General features: G+C 42.3%; 1 protein-coding gene across 1 annotated transcript in view; it reads left to right on the forward strand.

Annotated features, from left to right (window-relative positions):
* Window positions 1-15336, forward strand: part of mettl24 (methyltransferase like 24) — a 49056-nt gene extending 33720 nt beyond the window's left edge. The window contains exons 4-5 of the mRNA XM_072695926.1: window positions 5125-5350; window positions 14367-15336. Of these exons, the coding sequence (XP_072552027.1) occupies window positions 5125-5350; window positions 14367-14687 (547 nt within the window). The 3' untranslated portion in view covers window positions 14688-15336. The remainder of the gene's footprint in view (window positions 1-5124; window positions 5351-14366) is intronic.
* The last annotated feature ends 4041 nt before the right edge of the window (window positions 15337-19377 follow it).

The raw sequence follows: 19377 nt of genomic DNA on the forward strand, positions 1-19377 counted from the left end.
TCCATGACGACACGTCCGTCAGACAAGCCAAGATGCAACTGCAAACTGGAAAGTATGAGATGGAAGCAAGGAAAAGATGAATGAAATGAAGAGAAATTAGAAGAGGGCCCAGAACAGAGCCTTGAGGAATACCAGTGGGAAAAGCAAATGCAGATCCTCTCCAAGTTACATGATAAAAGTACTTCTCAAGTCCCCAAACCCCCCAGTTCTGTGCAGAACTAGTGAGTCAGTGCGGCCAGACAGAAGTGCTGACCTTTTGCAACTTTTAGACTGGGACACATCAATTAGCAGTGTTTGGTCTGTGGCAGTAACAGCAAATCTCATATGTGAGCATCTTACGAGAAGGGGAAATATTTAAAAGGCATGCATGTCATGACTACAACCTAAAAAAAGTTCTATAAAGGATCTGAGTAGGAACTTTTATTCAGCCATTATATTTAGGAAGACTTTGCTAGAACAAACATTAATAAAGAGTAAAGAACAAACAATCAAACCAAACAAACTAGTAAAGCATAGATTCTTTTGTCTTTGGGGGGACAAAACAGAACTTTTACACTCTCTGGCCCTCTTTAGTGTTCCCTACCCTACTCAAGCACACACACACACACACACACACACACACACACACACACACATACACACACACACACACACACACACCTTACAACATCCTGTGGGAAAGGTATATGTATGTGTGTGTGTGTCTATAGCTCATGTGGTGAAGGTCATGTCTGGATCATTGCCAGTTATGTCAGATATCATGCCCTCAGGACTTTGTCTAATACCTCAGCTGCTGAGTCAGCAACGTCTACCTTGCGTGAGCATTTGCCCCTTCTGTGTGTGTGTGTGTGTGTGTGTGTGTGCACACTGCTTTTGTTCCCAACTGAGTAATGGTGATGTGGCAGAAGGAGAGGTTATAAAGCCTCTCTGTGTTCTGAGTGTTCAGCTGTGAGTTAATAACCCTGTCTGCTCTAAAAAATGCATTTGGCTCTTATTGTAATGAAGTCAAACTTTATCAACTTTATGTGTAGACATGTTTAGACACGCTTTCCAGCTTTTAGGCTACATGTAGAAGTATTTGAACATTGCTGTTATTGTCTTAATTTTTAGATTTTTAGATTGAGTATAAAGAGATAGGGAGTGTATGTGACTGGGCTGTATGAAAATATTTATCGTTAATGCAATAAATGACATCACAGTATCATGTGCTTTTCTGAGCATATTGTGGATATTGTCAATATATGATTCTTGTTCTGGCCAGATGTTCATCTACACTCATCATGAATCTGTAAAAACTTATAATTTGATACCCACCTAAATTACTGATTTAATGAGTTAAGCGGCAGTAGTGGGTCAGCGGTTAGAACCCCAAGCTATTGATGACAAGGTTGTGGCTTCGATACCCGGGCTCGGCAAGCTGCCACTGTTGGGCCCTTGAGCAAGGCCCTTTACCTTCTCTGCTCCCTGTGTGCTAGAGTTGGCTGTGTACCACAGATGGGTCAAATGTACGTAGTGCACCTTTACTTTTAATGGTGCTGAAAGTTCTGCAAACTATTTTAATCTGCCAAGGCGAAGACTTCTTAACTTCTTGTTAGTGATCATGATGGATTATAGCTGGTAGTGTTTCTATGGCCACATAAAAGGGTTTGCTTGACAGCACTCATTGGATTAACCAACACACCATACAATGGGAAAGTCTAAGAAGCCCAGTGCAGATCTAAAAAGTATGATTGTAGTTTCACAGAAGTCAGGAATGTCTCTTGGAGATTGAGATCATCAGTTCAAAACAACTGTACATAAGAACAACTTGGGAGGTGTAGCCACTTTGCCCAGTTTGTGAGGAAGACCCAAACTGTGCCCTTCAGCTAAAAGGAGGGGGTCAGGAACAAGAACCAAAGAACCAGCAGGCACACCCCTGGAAGGTTCTGATTACTGTCTACAGTCAAGCGAGTTTAATAATTTACATTTACATTTACATTAACTCTTAAGCATGGTGGTGGTAGTAACATGCTCTGGGGTTTTTGCTGCTAGAGGAACTGGTATATTGTAGCAAGTGGATGTAGTAGTGTAGAAGGAGGTCTACCTCAGGATTCTTCAGCATAACCTCAAACTCAAGATGGAAGGATCAATCAGCTATGGATTGGTAACGGCTAATTTTCAGCCCGAATATGCCGGTACAACAAGAATCAGACACTAGCAGAACTAGCAATGATAACTAGTGACCCTCTGAGCTACACAGCACAATTCTGCAGAGGAATTTACAGAGTTCAACCAAGTTTTAAATGTGGTTGCTTCCAAAAAGTGAAGTACATTTCATTTAGAAGACACTGCAGGAACATTACAAAAGCTCTGCACGATGATGCGTTGCCAAGTTTGCCTTGAAAGGTTAATGGGGCATGGAGCTAATCTTTTCATGGTTCATGGTTCACATTAGTTTTGTAACTGATGTTATACTTCATGATGAAGCCCTTTATTGTGGTTTTACCATTCAATTAGTGTTGAACTACATGCTATACATTATCTATGTAAATTCGGTATAGAGATCCCAGCAGTACGTGTAGCGTCTGGACTGAATCTCTGAAGTTCCTTCTCTGTGATCTCATTTACCACTTCCCTAGAGACACATCACAGTACAAGACATGATCTAAGTGTCTTTGGGTGTTAGTGAGCTAAATGAATCGCTAGAGACAGATACATCTTTCTCTCGCCCTCTCTCTCTCTCTCTCTCTCTCCACACCCCGTCTTCCCCCAGCGGAAATGCAATAAACCGACCGCAAGTGATCATGTCTGAGAGAGCCTCCCTTAGCTACGCTTTCCCTAAGGAAGCAGAAAAGCGAAGGAGGGAGACATGAATACATGAGCAGAACATCAGAAGGAGAGCCTGAGCTTAAGTTGGTTGAGCAAAGCGCAATGCTTTGAACAAGTGCTGAGTCAGTCTTTTGACTTGGTTACACAGCCAGAAGTAAAAAGTAAGCTTTTGCATTCTGGCATAATAAAGCGAGCACTGCGCATAAACTGCCTTGTCGAATGAATACGATTACTAGTGAGCTATTATGTCGTCACCATTTTGCCTTCTTGTGGCCAAGAAGAGGATGGTTCCCTCTGGCCTTTGAAAGACAACTGTGAAGCATATAAAAAGTTGGATGTGTTTACGCATTAACATTTCATTAATTGTGGTCACAGCTTCATTATCCCATTCCCATAACTAGGTCAGTTATCATGACTAAACTCATTTCATTCCCACGTATTACTAAGTCATGGTTACAACCTAATTTGCTAGTGCTAGGACAGACTCAGAGAATATTTTTGGCTTGGAGTCTGGGTCAGCTTTCTTGTGGTCTGCGCGTGAAGCCAGATGCGACGAGGTGGAGGTGGATGCAATGTTTGTTCAATGAGGTGTATATACACGGGGTATATAAAGAGCATGGGGCATGGGGCATGGTCCATCTCACAAAATTATGTTCAAATATTGTGCTATGACCACAACATTATCTTATTATCATGTCTTATTGTTTGTGCATTTTTGGTTTGTTTATTAATTTAATACTAAATTAATCATGGTATTAACTAAATCCCCTGTTTTACTAAGTAATGGCCACAAATTAATGATCTCACTCTCATGCCTTACTAAGCTTTACTCATAACTGAATTGTCAAGAGTTAGCTATCTTATTCTCCTGCCTTACAAAGCTGTGGTCACAACAGAATTATCAAGACTTAATCATCTTATTCTCCTGCCTTACTAAGCTTTGGTCATAATTATCAAGACTTAATGATCTTATTCTCCTGCCTTACTAAGCTTTAGTCATAAATGAATTATCAACTTCATTATCTCATTCTCCTGTCTTACAAACCTTTGGTCATAACTGAATTATCCAGACTTAATTATCTCATTCCCCTGTCTTACAAAGCTTTGGTCATAACTGAATTATCCAGACTTAATTATCTCACTCCCCTGTCTTACAAACCTTTGGTAATAACTGAATTATCCAGACTTAATTATCTCATTGCCCTGTCTTACAAAGCTTTGGTCATAACTGAATTATTAAGACCTAATTATCTCATTCCCCTGTCTTACAAAGCTTTGGTCATAACTGAATGATCCAGACTTAATTATCTCATTCCCCTGTCTTACAAAGCTTTGGTCACAACAGAATTATCAAGGCATAATCCTCTCATTACCATGCCTTGCTAAACTTCGGTCATAACTGAATTATTAAGACTTAACTATCTCATTCTCCTGTCTTGCAAACCTTTGGTCATAACTGAATTATTAAGACTTAATTATCTCATTCTCCTGTCTTACAAACCTTTGGTCATAACTGAATTATTAAGACTTAATTATCTCATTCTCCTGTCTTACAAACCTTTGGTCATAACTGAATTATTAAGACTTAATTATCTTATTCTCCTGTCTTACAACGTTTTGGTCATAACTTAATTATCAAGTCTTAATTATCTTATTCTCCTATCTTACTAAGCTTTGGTCATAACTGAATTATCTTGTTTTCCTGCCTCACTAAGCTTTGGTCATAACTGGTTATAACTGAATTATCAGCTTTGGTATGGGTCTCTCTATGAAGTCTGACTTAACTATGGTCATGCTTCTTTTTTTATTAACAAATGGGTAGATTAACTAAAACTGCAGAGAGGGAATGGCTTGGTTAAAAGTTCATTTGAATAAGCTAATGTTTAATTCATATTGAAGGCAGCACAAGAAAGTTCACTTTTTAACCAAGACAAAGACGATCATATCTGAACAAGCAAACATAGGAAGTCCACGGCTCTGTGCTGCATCCAATGACTCCAGAGCCCCTTAAGCTGAAGGTAGAGCAGTCTAAGATCCGGTTTCTGCTGGAGCACAGCCACATCTCTTTAAGTTCAGCCTGAACTTTGGCTCTCGGCTGCTTAATTGTGCACTTACTGGGCTTATCTTCTGAGGTTCATAAAACCATTTCTTTCTTCCCTGCTCTTATTTCACTCCAAAGGGCAGCTGAGTAGGAGTTTTAGAAGAACTGTTAAAAAGCTTACCCATCCGTCAGAGTTCAGGGCCTTCACATGAAGGTTCACATTGTCTTTCTGTCTCTCTTTTTTTCTTTCTCTCCCTCTCTCTTTCTCTCATTAGGTTGGGTGGTGAGGATAAGTGGCTGGAGAGAGTATTAGCTAAAGCAGGCTGTGAAGTTCATAGCTTTGACCCCAGCATTAAAGAAGCTCATCTGCAGGATTCTCACATGTGGCTCCACCGACTCTCTGTGGACTGGAGGGACCCCAACCCTGCCATCCCAGCTCAGAGGCAGCACGGCAGCACCAAGAAGCTGGCCACCATCCTCAATGACTTCGGACACAGACAGGTGACCACAAAAGGCTAACGTTTGGAGAGCCTTTTAGGAGCCTAGAGAGGTTACTGTTTACTGTACTGTTATTACTGTATTATTATTGAAATGGTTTAAACATAGATTATGTAAACCAAGCTCTCTCTTGCCACTTGTCAATGTAAAGTGAGCACACCATCAGCAGGTATACTTTGGCCTCTAGAATGCAGATGCTGCAGATCCATGGTCCATTTGAGGTGGGTGTAGAGCAGGGAGTTCTGTTATCAAATCAAATAAATCTGATTAATCAAAATGTCACCGTTGTTTTAACCAGATACGGATGACAGATAATATCAGATTACACCATGCGTTTGTTGTCGCTGCAGTTTCTAAGGGTTAATGGCAGTTTAATACCTTCAGGCTATCTCTCTTGACAGACTTGACAGTCAAACAGCTCTAATGGCCTCTAAAAGCAATCATGAGCACTTCATTTTATATTGAGTACTTCAGGAAAATGCCTGGTGTCAAAAGATCCACTAGGCAGCGTGAGCAGGCCTCAGCAAATTCTAGCACTGTCAGATTCCAGATGAATCTGGATAGAATATTTAGAAGTGAAACAGTTTGGCACAACATACTGAATAGTTTACAAGGGTGTGACTTTTCCTAGTATAGGAGATTAAAAAGTAAATCTGTTATATGCCCCAACACATCAGACAATCCAACAAGCATTAAATCCCCTGGAGCAGAAGATACACTTTGATACAGCCCTGTTAAAAAGTACACTGAAAAAGAATGGGCCCATATCATGCAAAAAATTATATACATGAAACATGAAAGTCTCAAACTGTTCACTCCCCAGTCCATACAGTCTACAGTCATGGCCCATATTAATGATACACCCCTGCACTTATTGGAGAACACTCAACTTTTCCCAGAACATTGCTGCAATTACAAATACTTTAAAATTCACATGTTTTCATTTGTTTTGCTTGCACTGGAACGCCATAAAAAAAGTAAAATCTGATATCATCCACACAGAACTCCAGAAATGGACTGGACAAAATTATTGGCACCTTTTTAAAATAGTAAGAAACAGTTGGACTTTAGTTGAGTGATGCTTCACTAATTTGTACTAATGTCAAATAACAGGTGGTGCAAAAATAACCACACATTCAGACAATTTAAATGGAGAAAGGTCCAGAAAGGTCCTGTGTCCATTATGCACAACGTCATTAAGAAGTATACAGCAAATTGCACTGTAGCTAACCTCCCTGGATGTGGACGGAAGAGAACAATTTGTTGAGGATTGCAACGAAGGATTGCTTGAATGGTGGCTAAAGAACCTCAGTCATCTTCCAAACAAATTCAAGCTGGCCTGCAGGCAAAAGGTACGACAATGCCAGGTCGCACTCTGAATTTGTTGTCATCATCACCATAAAATGGGATGCTAAGGAATGTGATCCTGGAGTACTCCACCAGGACTTACCTGAGGAAGTCCTATGGACAAATGAGACCAAAATAGAGCTTTTTGCTAAAGCACATCATTGTACCACTAACAGAAAGTAAAACCAGGCATTAAAAGAAAAGAGCATGGTCCCTATGGTCAAACATGGTGAAGATTCAAAGATGGTTTCATGGATGCCTTGACTGTGTGCATGGTATTATGCAATCTGAAGACAACGTAGGGCCCAGTGTCAGGAAGCTTCATTAGAGGTTAATGGGTGTTCCAGCAGCAAATAGACTTCGGGGGACATTGTTTCTAGACAAATGTTCCTTCATGAAATCTCCATTAAACCTGCCTAAAGGTTTGCACCCCTGCTCATCTAACGATATTAATAAGGACTCCCCGCTGTGCTGCCGTCACAGCCTCTAGTCTTTTGGGAAGGATTAAGAGTAGATGTTTGAAGTTTAATGTGATTTGATTGCAGTATGTCATGAGAATAGTAGTGAAGATCACAAACACCACTCCGACTCATCCTAATGGGATTCAATAGCATTTTACAAGCTGTGCATGCAACTGTAAGCCCATGTCTGCAATGGGTACACCTTAAAATATTTGACTTCAATAATAAAAAGGGGTGTCTAGATACATTTGGACAATGTACATTACATGTATAAGATTGCTGAAATCCCAGCAAAACAGAAAGAGATTCCTCACTCTGCAATGAGGTGGGCTGTGTGAGGAGATGGCTACAGCATGGCCTAGCTTATTGTGCATTCATCCATAGTCCTGCTTGTGCTGGAAGAAAGAGGAGACGCTCTTTGCTGAAAGAGTTTATCCTGCATATCATCATTATCATCATTCAGCAAAACATGAGATTTCTGTGGGCCTGCCAGCAATAGCACTCAGACTGATTAGATAGCCATCTGCATAGCAAATTAGCACCCCAGGCACAGCTAACTCAGCGAGGAGCTGAGCATTGGTTTGTTTTTATATCTGCTGAAAGAGGGACAGCCATAACCGCGTTATTGCTGCACGAATATTTAACACTACTGCTTTACTAAACCGAGCCTCATCCTCACGCCACAGCTGCTGGACTTGTATTGAGCTCTGTCACAATGACAGCACTGTCACAGGCCTACAGTCAGAGACCCGTGATGTCACGGCAGAAGCGTCCCAGCAGCTGGCTCATCCGTCAACGTCTTTCACAACTCTTTCTGACAGAAACAGACCAATTTTTCTTTCTCTTTTATCAAAGCGATAATTGCTTCAGATTTATGCGCCAAATCCCAAGATGCCAATTTTTTCCCTTTCCCGCATATATCACTCGCCCTCCTCCCTCCCACCTTGTTTCTCGCTGCATGAGCAACAGTTTAATTGTTGCAAATTAAATCCAGGCCCTTGAAACAGAAAAGGCTACAAGCCACGCACCAGTGCATAGCATTAGTGAACTGACGCGTCTCAGGCACGTGTGATTGATTCATTTTTCCAAGCCAGGTGGGGAAAAGTATGAAGAATACATACAAATTAGCATCAGCAACTCGTTCCTCTGGCCTACTCCAACAATGGCATCTGTGCACAAGTGTCTAGGGGTAAGTTACCATTTTGAGCTCGCTTGAGATTTAGCTTAAACCACCATTTAAATATGGTAGCAGTGTTCCAGTGTCTCTAAAACAGAGCTTTCCAAAAACTGACTAAAACACAGTTAGACTCCTGTTCGTCTTGACATCCAAGAGAGGCTTCTTGTTGGATGAAAGTTGGTTTGGATTCATGAGACATTGATGATGAAATTTGGGCTTATTCTTTAGAGGCCTCTATAAGGTATAAGGAATGGGTATAATGTACAGGGAATAAGGAGCACTGCTGAGGGTGTAGGGAATGAGAACAGGGAGTACTGTGTAGGGCGTAATGTACAGGGAATAGGGAGCACTGCTGAGGGTGTAGGGAATGAGATCAGGGAGTACTGTGGAGGGCGTAATGTACAGGGAATAGGGAGCACTGCTGAGGGTGTAGGGAATGAGAACAGGGAGTACTGTGGAGGGTGTAATGTACAGGGAATAGGGAGCACTGCTGAGGGTGTAGGGAATGAGAACAGGGAGTACTGTGGAGGGCGTAATGTACAGGCAATAGGGAGCACTGCTGAGGGTGTAGGGAATGAGAACAGGGAGTACTGTGGAGGGTGTAATGTACAGGGAATAGGGAGCACTGCTGAGGGTGTAGGGAATGAGAACAGGGAGTACTGTGGAGGGCGTAATGTACAGGGAATAGGGAGCACTGCTGAGGGTGTAGGGAATGAGAACAGGGAGTACTGTGGAGGGCGTAATGTACAGGGAATAGGGAGCACTGCTGAGGGTGTAGGGAATGAGAACAGGGAGTACTGTGGAGGACGTAATGTACAGGGAATAGGGAGCACTGCTGAGGGTGTAGGGAATGAGATCAGGGAGTACTGTGGAGGGCGTAATGTACAGGGAATAGGGAGCACTGCTGAGGGTGTAGGGAATGAGAACAGGGAGTACTGTGGAGGGCGTAATGTACAGGGAATAGGGAGCACTGCTGAGGGTGTAGGGAATGAGAACAGGGAGTACTGTGGAGGGCGTAATGTACAGGGAATAGGGAGCACTGCTGAGGGTGTAGGGAATGAGAACAAGGAGTACTGTGGAGGGCGTAATGTACAGGGAATAGGGAGCACTGCTGAGGGTGTAGGGAATGAGAACAGGGAGTACTGTGGAGGGCGTAATGTACAGGGAATAGGGAGCACTGCTGAGGGTGTAGGGAATGAGAACAGGGAGTACTGTGGAGGGTGTAATGTACAGGGAATAAGGAGCACTGCTGAGGGTGTAGGGAATGAGAACAGGGAGTACTGTGGAGGGCGTAATGTACAGGGAATAGGGAGCACTGCTGAGGGATTTCGGATGTACAGTGGAGGGTAGTGTGGAGAATGTATGCAAGATCACTACTGACTGTAGTTGTGGAGAACAGGAGGGAAAAGAGTCAGAATCTCTTTGGGGAGTATTCTCCTTTCTGGCAAGAGAGTAATTAAAACTGGATCATTAATGTCCCACTCAAGGGGCACATGCTTAAATTACCTCTCTACCATTCCCTAAACGTGAATTACACATCTCACCAACATCAGAAAGCCGGAACATTTTTTTTTTTATCAGTGCTGAGATGTTTTCACTGCTCTTACAGACTTCAGAATTCAGCTCATCAAGAGCTCGGTAATTAGCTGATGATTTCAATCAACTTACACAATGGACCCCTTTTCAGGCCTGATTCGCCAATGTGTTCAATGATTTAGGGACGTTGTGACAGACACTTGGAGCTGTGGAAACCTTTAATTTATACAGAGTGCAGAGGAGGGTTTAATCATTTAAAAAAAAAAAAGGAAAGCTATTAACTGTTAAAATGGGCAGGCAGCAGAGAGAGAATGACTATCATGACCCATCATTTTATAAACAGTGACTCAGCATGCAGCACCAACTCACAGCTCTCAGCATAATGATGTATCAATCACTGGCACAATCTGAGAGTCGGCTTTTTCTCTTATCTAGTTGCTTCTCTCTGCGGAGAGCAACATAAGAAACCGGGGGCTCAAGCTCTATAAGCTGGTTCACAGGCCGATGTTGAATTCATCAGCTGCAGTACTGTTTACATATTTTGCTGAATATTGAAGGAAACACTTCTCCAGCAAACTCATTTATTTATTTTGTCTTCAAGTGTTAATTCATGGCATGTGACACAAGTTTGGATGCCCTTCCAGTTATTGCTATTTTTTTTTAGATCTGAATGTAAGATTAACTGACTTTTAGGTCTGATTAGGACTTCTTAAGACTGATTAGGCAGACCGGACAACACAACTATGCGCTCCTTTAAGCAGCTGGTTGAGAATCTACAGCCTCAATCAGCCTCAGCAAAAACAAGGCAGTTGAGGAGAACCGTGGAGGACAAGGCAAGAACACCAAGGATCAACAACTGCTGCTTGTATGCTGGCATAACACAAATGACCTGCAGAGAAGTTAAGCTGACATAGGAGTGGTGGGGCACTGCTCTACTGTGCAACGTTACTCACCCAAACCATCTGCATGTTTATCAAAAGAGTCATCAGAAGGAAACCACACTCATCACAAGAGTAAAGGCCTCGGTCACAATCACCTTTGTTATTCTGCAGGTCAAAAAAGGGTGGCATTTAATGGGAAATGCATGGAGGTGGATCTCCAGTGCTTTGTGGTTGTGTGGCAGTCAGTGTCAACAAACAGATTTTCCAGATAGATTGAAGAGTGCATACCAGTAAACATCAGCAGATTCAAGAAGAACATGTGACCCAGAGAGTCAGGAATCCAAAGCTCAAACGCAGCTGGCTTCCATAACTGGACAGTGATCAAACCTCAAAACGTACCTCAAAATTGAGCTTTTTTGAGGAGCTTTTGAAATGGCTCACACAGTCCCATGACATTAGTCAGCACAACTGAGCATCTGTTGGTAGATTCTGGGCATGAATGACACCTCAAGAATATCTCAGAACAAGACGCATTCAGTGAGGAAAAGTGGGTGAAAATTCCTCAAACAAGAATAGAAAGGCGTCAAGAAGTGTTTGCAGGCTGTGAAGGGAGTTGTGCAGCTACCATAATAATTTCTGGAATAATTATTATATTTTTGTTTATTAGCTGTTCATTGACATTTGCGGAAAACTGTAATTTCACTAAAAGAACAATTAGCAACCGTATGGATATGAGCCGTTGTTCAGTCTTCTAGAAAGATAGTCCCACTGACAGTTTATTATTAGTAGAAATGGAGTGCCATATTTCATATCTGCTTAACTGAGATGAAAACAAGCTCACAGAGATAACAGACAGACACTCTTACAGAGAATGAGTGAGTGAGTGAGTGAGTGTTGGGGGAAGAGAGGTAGGCTGGATAGCAGCTGTGTGAAGGACATTACAGGACGAGTGTTCTGAGCCAGATCTCCCTCTGGGTGAGAACACCAATTCAGGCCACAGCGTTTAGATGCTGTCCACCTTTCTCTCCTCTGCCCCCAAGAACAGCTGCCCTACTTTCCCTTTCTCTCCCTCCCTCGTTCCCATCCAGCAATCTTTCTTTCATTTCTGAAGAGAGCCACTTTGCTGAACTAATTTCCCGCTTTCTTTTTTTTTTAAGGAAACAAGATGGCACCATTTGGAGCAGTCAAGGCTCTTGGCCAATGCGCACAAATATTGCAATCTGTGGTCACTGGGGACTATGAAATCTACTAGATAGACTTCCATAAAAAAAAAAAAAACATGTCTAGAGGCGAGGCGAGACATGCGAGACACCTGCTCTGAGTCTGTGGTTAATAAAAAAGCTAAACATTTGATAATTGACATCTGGATCCAACTATGTACAGGCCCAATAGGCAGTCATTTCCACAGGATTTCAAGTACTATAGAGGCACTGCTCAGGAATGTCAGTATACAACAGGGACTTATGCAAGCTTCCCTTAGGGGAAAGAGAGGCCACGATTATTAAAATGACCCCCTATTGGTAACGAAAGCCTACTGTGTCTTGTTAAGTGTGAATTCAATTATTATTAGGAGCCAACTCAAGGAGCCGAGCTCCCCAATGAACGGAAATGAGTTCAGTGGAAACCATTGTGATTCATTCTAGCAATAAAGTGCGGGCCCAACTTTTAATGAAAGTCTGGAATTGTTGAGAGGTAATGAGGCAAGGGAGCTCAGCGCAGTCGTGTTTTAGGTGCGCTTTGTCTGATTTGCTAACGAAAATTCTGCTGCCAGACAGCCACTTAGAACCTTAAACGTACTAGAACCGCCACATGCTCTCAGTAAAACAAAGCCTGTCAAGAGTGTCTTTAACTGGTCCAGCAGCTACACTGACTGTTCAACTGTGAGGAATGAGGCTTTCATCAGGAGCATGATCGACAAAACAAGCAGAACACATTCTACTGTATAATCTATAACAGAATTTGATAGGTTGGTATATGACAACAACTACACACACACACACACATTATACATATTTGTAAGGTCCTGAGAATTTCCCGTAGATTGGGGTCTTTCTGCCACTGCTGATAGACCTGCATAACCGTACTCTTCCCTACATCTGCAAATTCAGCTACTTCCTTCACACTATGGTCTCTTTGGCATGCCTAAATGCAGTCACTCCTTTTAGCCAATCAACAACATCCAAACAATCCAATGAGACACACCCCACAGGTATTTATAGCCCCATCATCCTCGCGCAGTGTCATCTGAAAGAGTTACTACCGTAAACACGCAAGGAGACTTATAGTTAGTTATAGCATATAGTATTTAAGGTGCAAATTCAGTCAAATTTGAAATTTAGATAATAAATAAAATAGTGCAACACCTTAACTAAAATCATTTAGCGTCTTGTGCGAAATACTGGACACTAGCAGGATTTTTGGTCCACTCTTCTTTACCAAATTGCTATAATTCAGCCACATTAGAGGGCTTTCAAGCATGAACTCATTTAATGTTCTGCCGAAGTATGAGGTACGAGTCTTCTTGGGCTAGGTTAAGAAAATCACAGTACCACCACCATGTTTGACTGCTGTTTAAGCTTTACACCAGATGTATTGACTCCTGTCTTCCAAAGAAGTCCACTTTTGACTCATCGGTCCACAGAGTCATTAATGAATGCTGTCCAAGGCCTACAGTTCCTTAGATGCAGCACTTGTTTTTCTGGTCCTCCTGGATAATTATGCTAAGTTGGCAACAATTTCTTCTTTTAGAGACAATGGCTGTCGCTGTGGAGTCCATTTTTGGCATTAATTATTATTATTATCCTATTCAACACTCTAGTTTAACTGATCTCAACTCTTAACTAAATGTGATTATTTGGAGGAGTACCTTACTAATATTTTTTTTCACACAGGGCCGACTGGTGTTTATTTATCCTGTTATACACACTGTTTTCACAACACTGTATATTTGACCCATACTCATATCACAAATCCTTAGTAGATCCTAAGTATGTGTCTTGAGATTTACACTAAGAAAGGTGTCCGATAAACTGCTAGCCTACTCAACCATCCCTCAGAGGCCTAGCGATCAGGTGAAATACCATAACAACCACATAGCAACACCATAGCAAGATAGCACCACCAATTAAAATCTCCAACATTCCAACATTCCAGTTCACATGGAATGCAGCATAAAAGCTAATTCTCCTCGAACCTTGCTTTCCTCACAATTTTCCCTCAATTTAGCTGTGTCCAATTCCACCTCCTAGCTCGAGATTCCCACTTTCACACAATGCTACCAGTGCTAAGAGAGTGAAGGCTAGCATTAACAATGACATTTTAAGCATCTGTTTGTACCTCAGCTACTCCTACTAGCCTACCCAACCATCACTCAGTGCCCTAGCAACCCTATATAGCAACATAGCAATACTTCAGCAATCTCTTGTAATACCATATCATATGAATAGCCCAGCAAGCACATACCAGTGGTTCAGATGCAGCTTAGCGACCACCTAGATTACCATAAGAACCACCTAGCAGTATAGTTAGTTGTATAAGTGGATTGTCAGGTGTCGCTGATTTACTGCTTGCTTGTACAAAAAGTGCTCAATGAACGGTTGCCTTTCTGTCTCTTGCAGGTGGACGTGCTGAAGGTGGACATGGAGAGCGCAGAATGGAAAATTCTAGAGAATCTGATTCTGGAAGGAGTCTTGCCCTCAGTGGGCCTCCTGCTCCTCGAGGTCCACGTGCACTGGCCGGGGTTTGAAGTGAGCGGAGACGAGCCATCTGTGGTGCGCTATTGGTTCAGCCTGCTGAGGGAGCTGGAGCGAGCTCACTTCTGCCTCTACCACAGCTACAGCAACCCTGCGAAACCACACCTCTTTCTTCACAGGAACCTGCACAATGCCAGCAGCAGCTACATACTGGGCTGGGTCAACACCCGCTACTCTCCGCAGTGACGACAAACAACTGGCCAGACATTTCAGTCTGGAGAAATGGAGTTTAGCAGAAAACCGGCCAGTAGAATTTAGATACAGAAACATAAGCCAAACAACAAGGAATGGTTAATGAGACGGAGTAAACATGTGACGGATTGCTTTCCTCCTCGTACTACTTCTTATCGTAGAGGGTATTTTACCCATTGGGGGTGAGCAAGGGAACGAGAGCGGAGGAGAGCGCTGTAATTGCTTCTAGGAGCTCATCAGTGTCTCGTGTGAAGGTTTTTCTTCCAGAGGTCACATAGTCACTGGCATCGCCTTATCTAATGTTGGCTGCTTGCCAGGAGCGTGCCCCTCTGCCTTTTTCGCTTGAAGAATACACCAAGAGCTATGAGCCAAAACGTCTCTCATTGTTTACCAACCATCACTCAGTGCCCTAGCAACCAGGTGAAATATCATAGGCACCCCATAGCAACACTTCAGCAATCTCTTGTAATACCACATCATCTGAATAGCCCAGCAACCATATACCAATGGTTCAGCTGCAGCTTAGCAACCACCTAGATTACCATAAGAACCACCTAGCAAGACCTTTGCAACCATCTGGATACCAAGATGGTTTCAAGGAGCCAAGATTGCTTCTAGGAGCTCATCAGTGTCAAGGTTTTTTCTTCCAGAGGTCACATAGTCACTGGCATCGCCTTATCTAATGTTGGCTGCTTGCCAGGAGCGTGCCCCTCTGCCTTTTTCGCTTGAAGAATACACCAAGAGCTATGAGCCAAAACGTCTCTCATTGTTTACCAACCATCACTCAGTGCCCTAGCAACCAGGTGAAATATCATAGGAACCCCATAGCAACACTTCAGCAATCTCTTGTAATACCACATCATCTGAATAGCCCAGCAACCATATACCAATGGTTCAGCTGCAGCTTAGCAACCACCTAGATTACCATAAGAACCACCTAGCAAGACCTTTGCAACCATCTGGATACCAAGATGGTTTCTAGGAGACAAGATTGCTTCTAGGAGCTCATCAGTGTCAAGGTTTTTTCTTCCAGAGGTCACATAGTCACTGGTATCTCCTTATCTAATGTTGGCTGCTTGCCAGGAGCGTGACCCTCTGCCTTTTTCGCTTGAAGAATACACCAAGAGCTATGAGCCAAAACGTCTCTCATTGTTTACCATTGGACGATGAGTTCTAACACTACCCTGCCACATGAAGGCGCTACATTAGCCTGGGTGGAGTTATTTAGATGCTTCAGAATAGTACTATATGACATCCATCAAGAGGGGGAATAACAATCCTTTACCAGTGTTTTATGGTGAATCTAACTTTTTATGTCCCAGATTAGCATTGTTAGCGATACCAGGTCATGCATCATATGATATTTTGCCCATCCAACTACCATGGAAACATGTCCACATTACTGTGTGTATGACTGATTTAAGAAGACGCAAACCTATAGAAGTGCCAATAAGCTGTATACTCTTAATGTGCGATGCGGCCATCTTGAATTTTGAACTCCATTGAAGGAGAATGTTAACTGCCAACTGTGTTGCGTCAGCTAACGGATGCCCACACCAGACACCCACTCCACAGTGATGGTGGAGACAGAAGGCCATTTACCAACCCAGAGAAAGTAAGGTCAACTATGCGCTGTAAGACTCTCAGCCACAGATTGCTGTGGCATTACCAAGGATGGAACCTGCCATCTCCTGAGGATGGGTTCAACATAAAGGCAGTTGCGCCACTCAGGGGAGTACCTACATTTACGTGAACATTTACAATTTAAGGCAATTTAGCAGACGCTTATATTCAGAGAGACTAGGATCCAAAACATAGCTCTAAGCTTAGACACTACTAACCACAAGTCAGTATGGAGAGCATAATACATGAACTTAACCACTGAACATTCCCACATTACATTTTACCGCCATGTTAGATTGTACCCTGTGGTCTTGTAGGTTGCAGATTGATTTTATATTTAAACCACAATTCAGTTGTCCAGAGCATTTATGCCTGAAATCTATTTTAATTGAGATATGTTCCCACCACTGCACCACCATATCAACATATCATCACAGTAGCTAGCTAGCTAACGTCTCTGACGTGCATGCAAAGGTAGCGCTACCGAAAGTACATCTTTTTGCACTGGGACTGTTAATGTGGAATTACATATTACTGTACTTCACTAAAACGTTGAATGTATGAAGTGAAAACACACATTTTCGGTGAGAACAGGCCGATTTGGGACCGCTAAATCGATGAACCGTCTACTGCTAATGCTAACTATCATAGCCAAGTTACCCGAAACATGAACTTGCCACAGCATGAACACAGCAGCATTCAACAAGGGTCACGGGTATATTCAACTAGCGTTAATGTCTTTATTTGCTTTATGTTTTGTAAAACGTAGATAGTAGCTTTAATTCTTTAACAAGAGGCAGTTTTTTGGGAAAGTGTTGGTGTGTTGTGAGCATTAGGAAAATGAGTACTAGCAGGGCTGCTAACTCCCCCGCACTGGCTGGGAGCCTCACACAATTCGGGTCAATCTTAGCTCCCGCAAAACTATTATTTCCAGCAAATATTAAAATTCAAAACAAACAAAAAATGGATCCAAGTACCCTCTGAGGAATTGTGGAAAACCAGCATTGTGGTATTAATGTTTAGTTCTGGGGGTTAGTAGCTAACAGAGTAATGTAGCAGCTGAATGCTCTGCTCACAGCGTCTTAGAGACACCATCAAATCACAGCTGTCTGATATTTGATTTTATTGTCTGTAGATAGAATTACGATGCCATCATTGTTGTGCATCCCTTTCCTTGGGCTGGGCTGGATAAAGGAACTAGGAGAACAATCTCACCGGGTTGAAAGCACAGGGAATGGGGGTGGGGGGTCGAGAGGACAGTACGGGCCTACAGATTCGACGATGCTTCAGTATCCTCGCTCTGGAAAAGCATCTTCAGGAGGGGTTCAGCCGCTGTTTCGCACCATCACCTTCACACAAGATGACTAAGGGAAGGCAGGCTAGCTAGAAACAGCATGTGACATGATTATACAAACAGGCTTTACTTTTTAATGGAAAATAAAGAAAGGAGGAGACAAGAAGCAGTGGAACTGACTGACCTGGAATGTGTGTGCGAGATAAGGCTTAGGCTTTTAATAATGAGTACGCTTTCCCAAGTGCAGTACAAAAACACAGAAACAAACAAATAAACAAACAAACAGACCTCCCTCTCAGTGCTCAACTAGGCAATGGTTTTTCAGTCAAAATTGATGTCAAATCTTCAGTCGCACTTTGAGGATTATGCCTCGCAACGAAAGCAGAAGCCTGGGCAGCCGTCTAATTAAACCCAGCAAATAAATAAATGTGTTCTGGAGGAGAGGAAAAACAAACAAAAAAAAAGATAAGTGTGAAAAAGAGAGGACAAAAATAAGGACTTTGCTGCAGGAGTAGCTTTGTTTGTCTTATGTGGTTCAGATATAAACAAACAAACAAACAAATAAACAAATAAACAATTCTCAATCCTCGTGACCGGACACAAAGTGAGCTCATCTTGCAGAGGAAATTTGACTTGATTGGAAAACACAGCGGAGGTTATTTAAAGGGAAGGCACGGAGCAAGACGCCGGAACATTAGACAAGGACTGATTAGTCAGCATAGCCATTCTCCTCTGTTATTAATGACTGCTGTGCCTGTCTGAACGCTTCAAATAAAGAACAAAAGCATACACACACACACCACTGATGCCCAAATGAGCTACAAAATTAATTGCGCTGTAACACTTAGTGTTTTTTCTCTTGGCTATGTAAACGGTAAACGCTGAGTTTCCTTAAAGTTGGGAAGCAGGGAGTGAGCTGCAAACTAATGCAGGGTCAAAGCTCCAAGTTTAACACCTAGTCCCGTACTATGTACTGGCAGTTTTGACAGTACTTGGACAGATCATTCAGTACATCTTATTGATCAGATTGATATTACTCAAGATTCCCCCTGAATCCTGTAAAGTAACTAAGTGTTGTTGATTCCTCATCAGTTCAATATGCTTAAAAATAACCCTCTGAGAGCTAGCCTGACTAAAGTAGCCTACTGTTCATATCCTCCCAGATTCCAAATTGTACTGAAGATGCAATTAAATATTTTTTGATCAGATATGTCCGCATTTGAAATCAATTCACATAACCGAATTATACTGAATGAATCACTATTGGTAGTCTTAGCAGCAAAAATCTTCAGACCGTCTTTGTAAAATAAAAAAAAACTGAATAGTTTTCCTCTCCTTTGCCACTGAGAATTGTTCAGTTGCAGATGAAGGTTTATATTACACTCATCATGGCAATATTGGGCTTTCAGTGCTTTCTTGTCCAACAGTTAAGCATGGTGGTGGTGGCATCATGCCTAGGGGGTTGTATTGCTGCCGGTGAAACATGGTACATTGCATAAAGTGGATGGAATAATGAAGAAGGACTCAGAATACTTCAACACCACCTCAAAGCATTAGCTAGACCCCAAAAACACACGTCAATGGGGGTTGTGTAAAGCCATTCCTAAAACCCTGACCTCAAACCTACTGGAAAGATACATACAGTGCTAAAAGGCATGTCTGCGGCACAAAACCAACATTTGCACAGCAAGCCTGTCAAGAAGAGTGGTCAAATATTCAATTCATACTCAGAATTCTTCCAGAAGCTTGTTGATTGTTACCAAAAGC

This window comes from Salminus brasiliensis, chromosome 1, assembly GCF_030463535.1.
Source record: "Salminus brasiliensis chromosome 1, fSalBra1.hap2, whole genome shotgun sequence".
Lineage (NCBI taxonomy): Eukaryota > Metazoa > Chordata > Actinopteri > Characiformes > Bryconidae > Salminus > Salminus brasiliensis.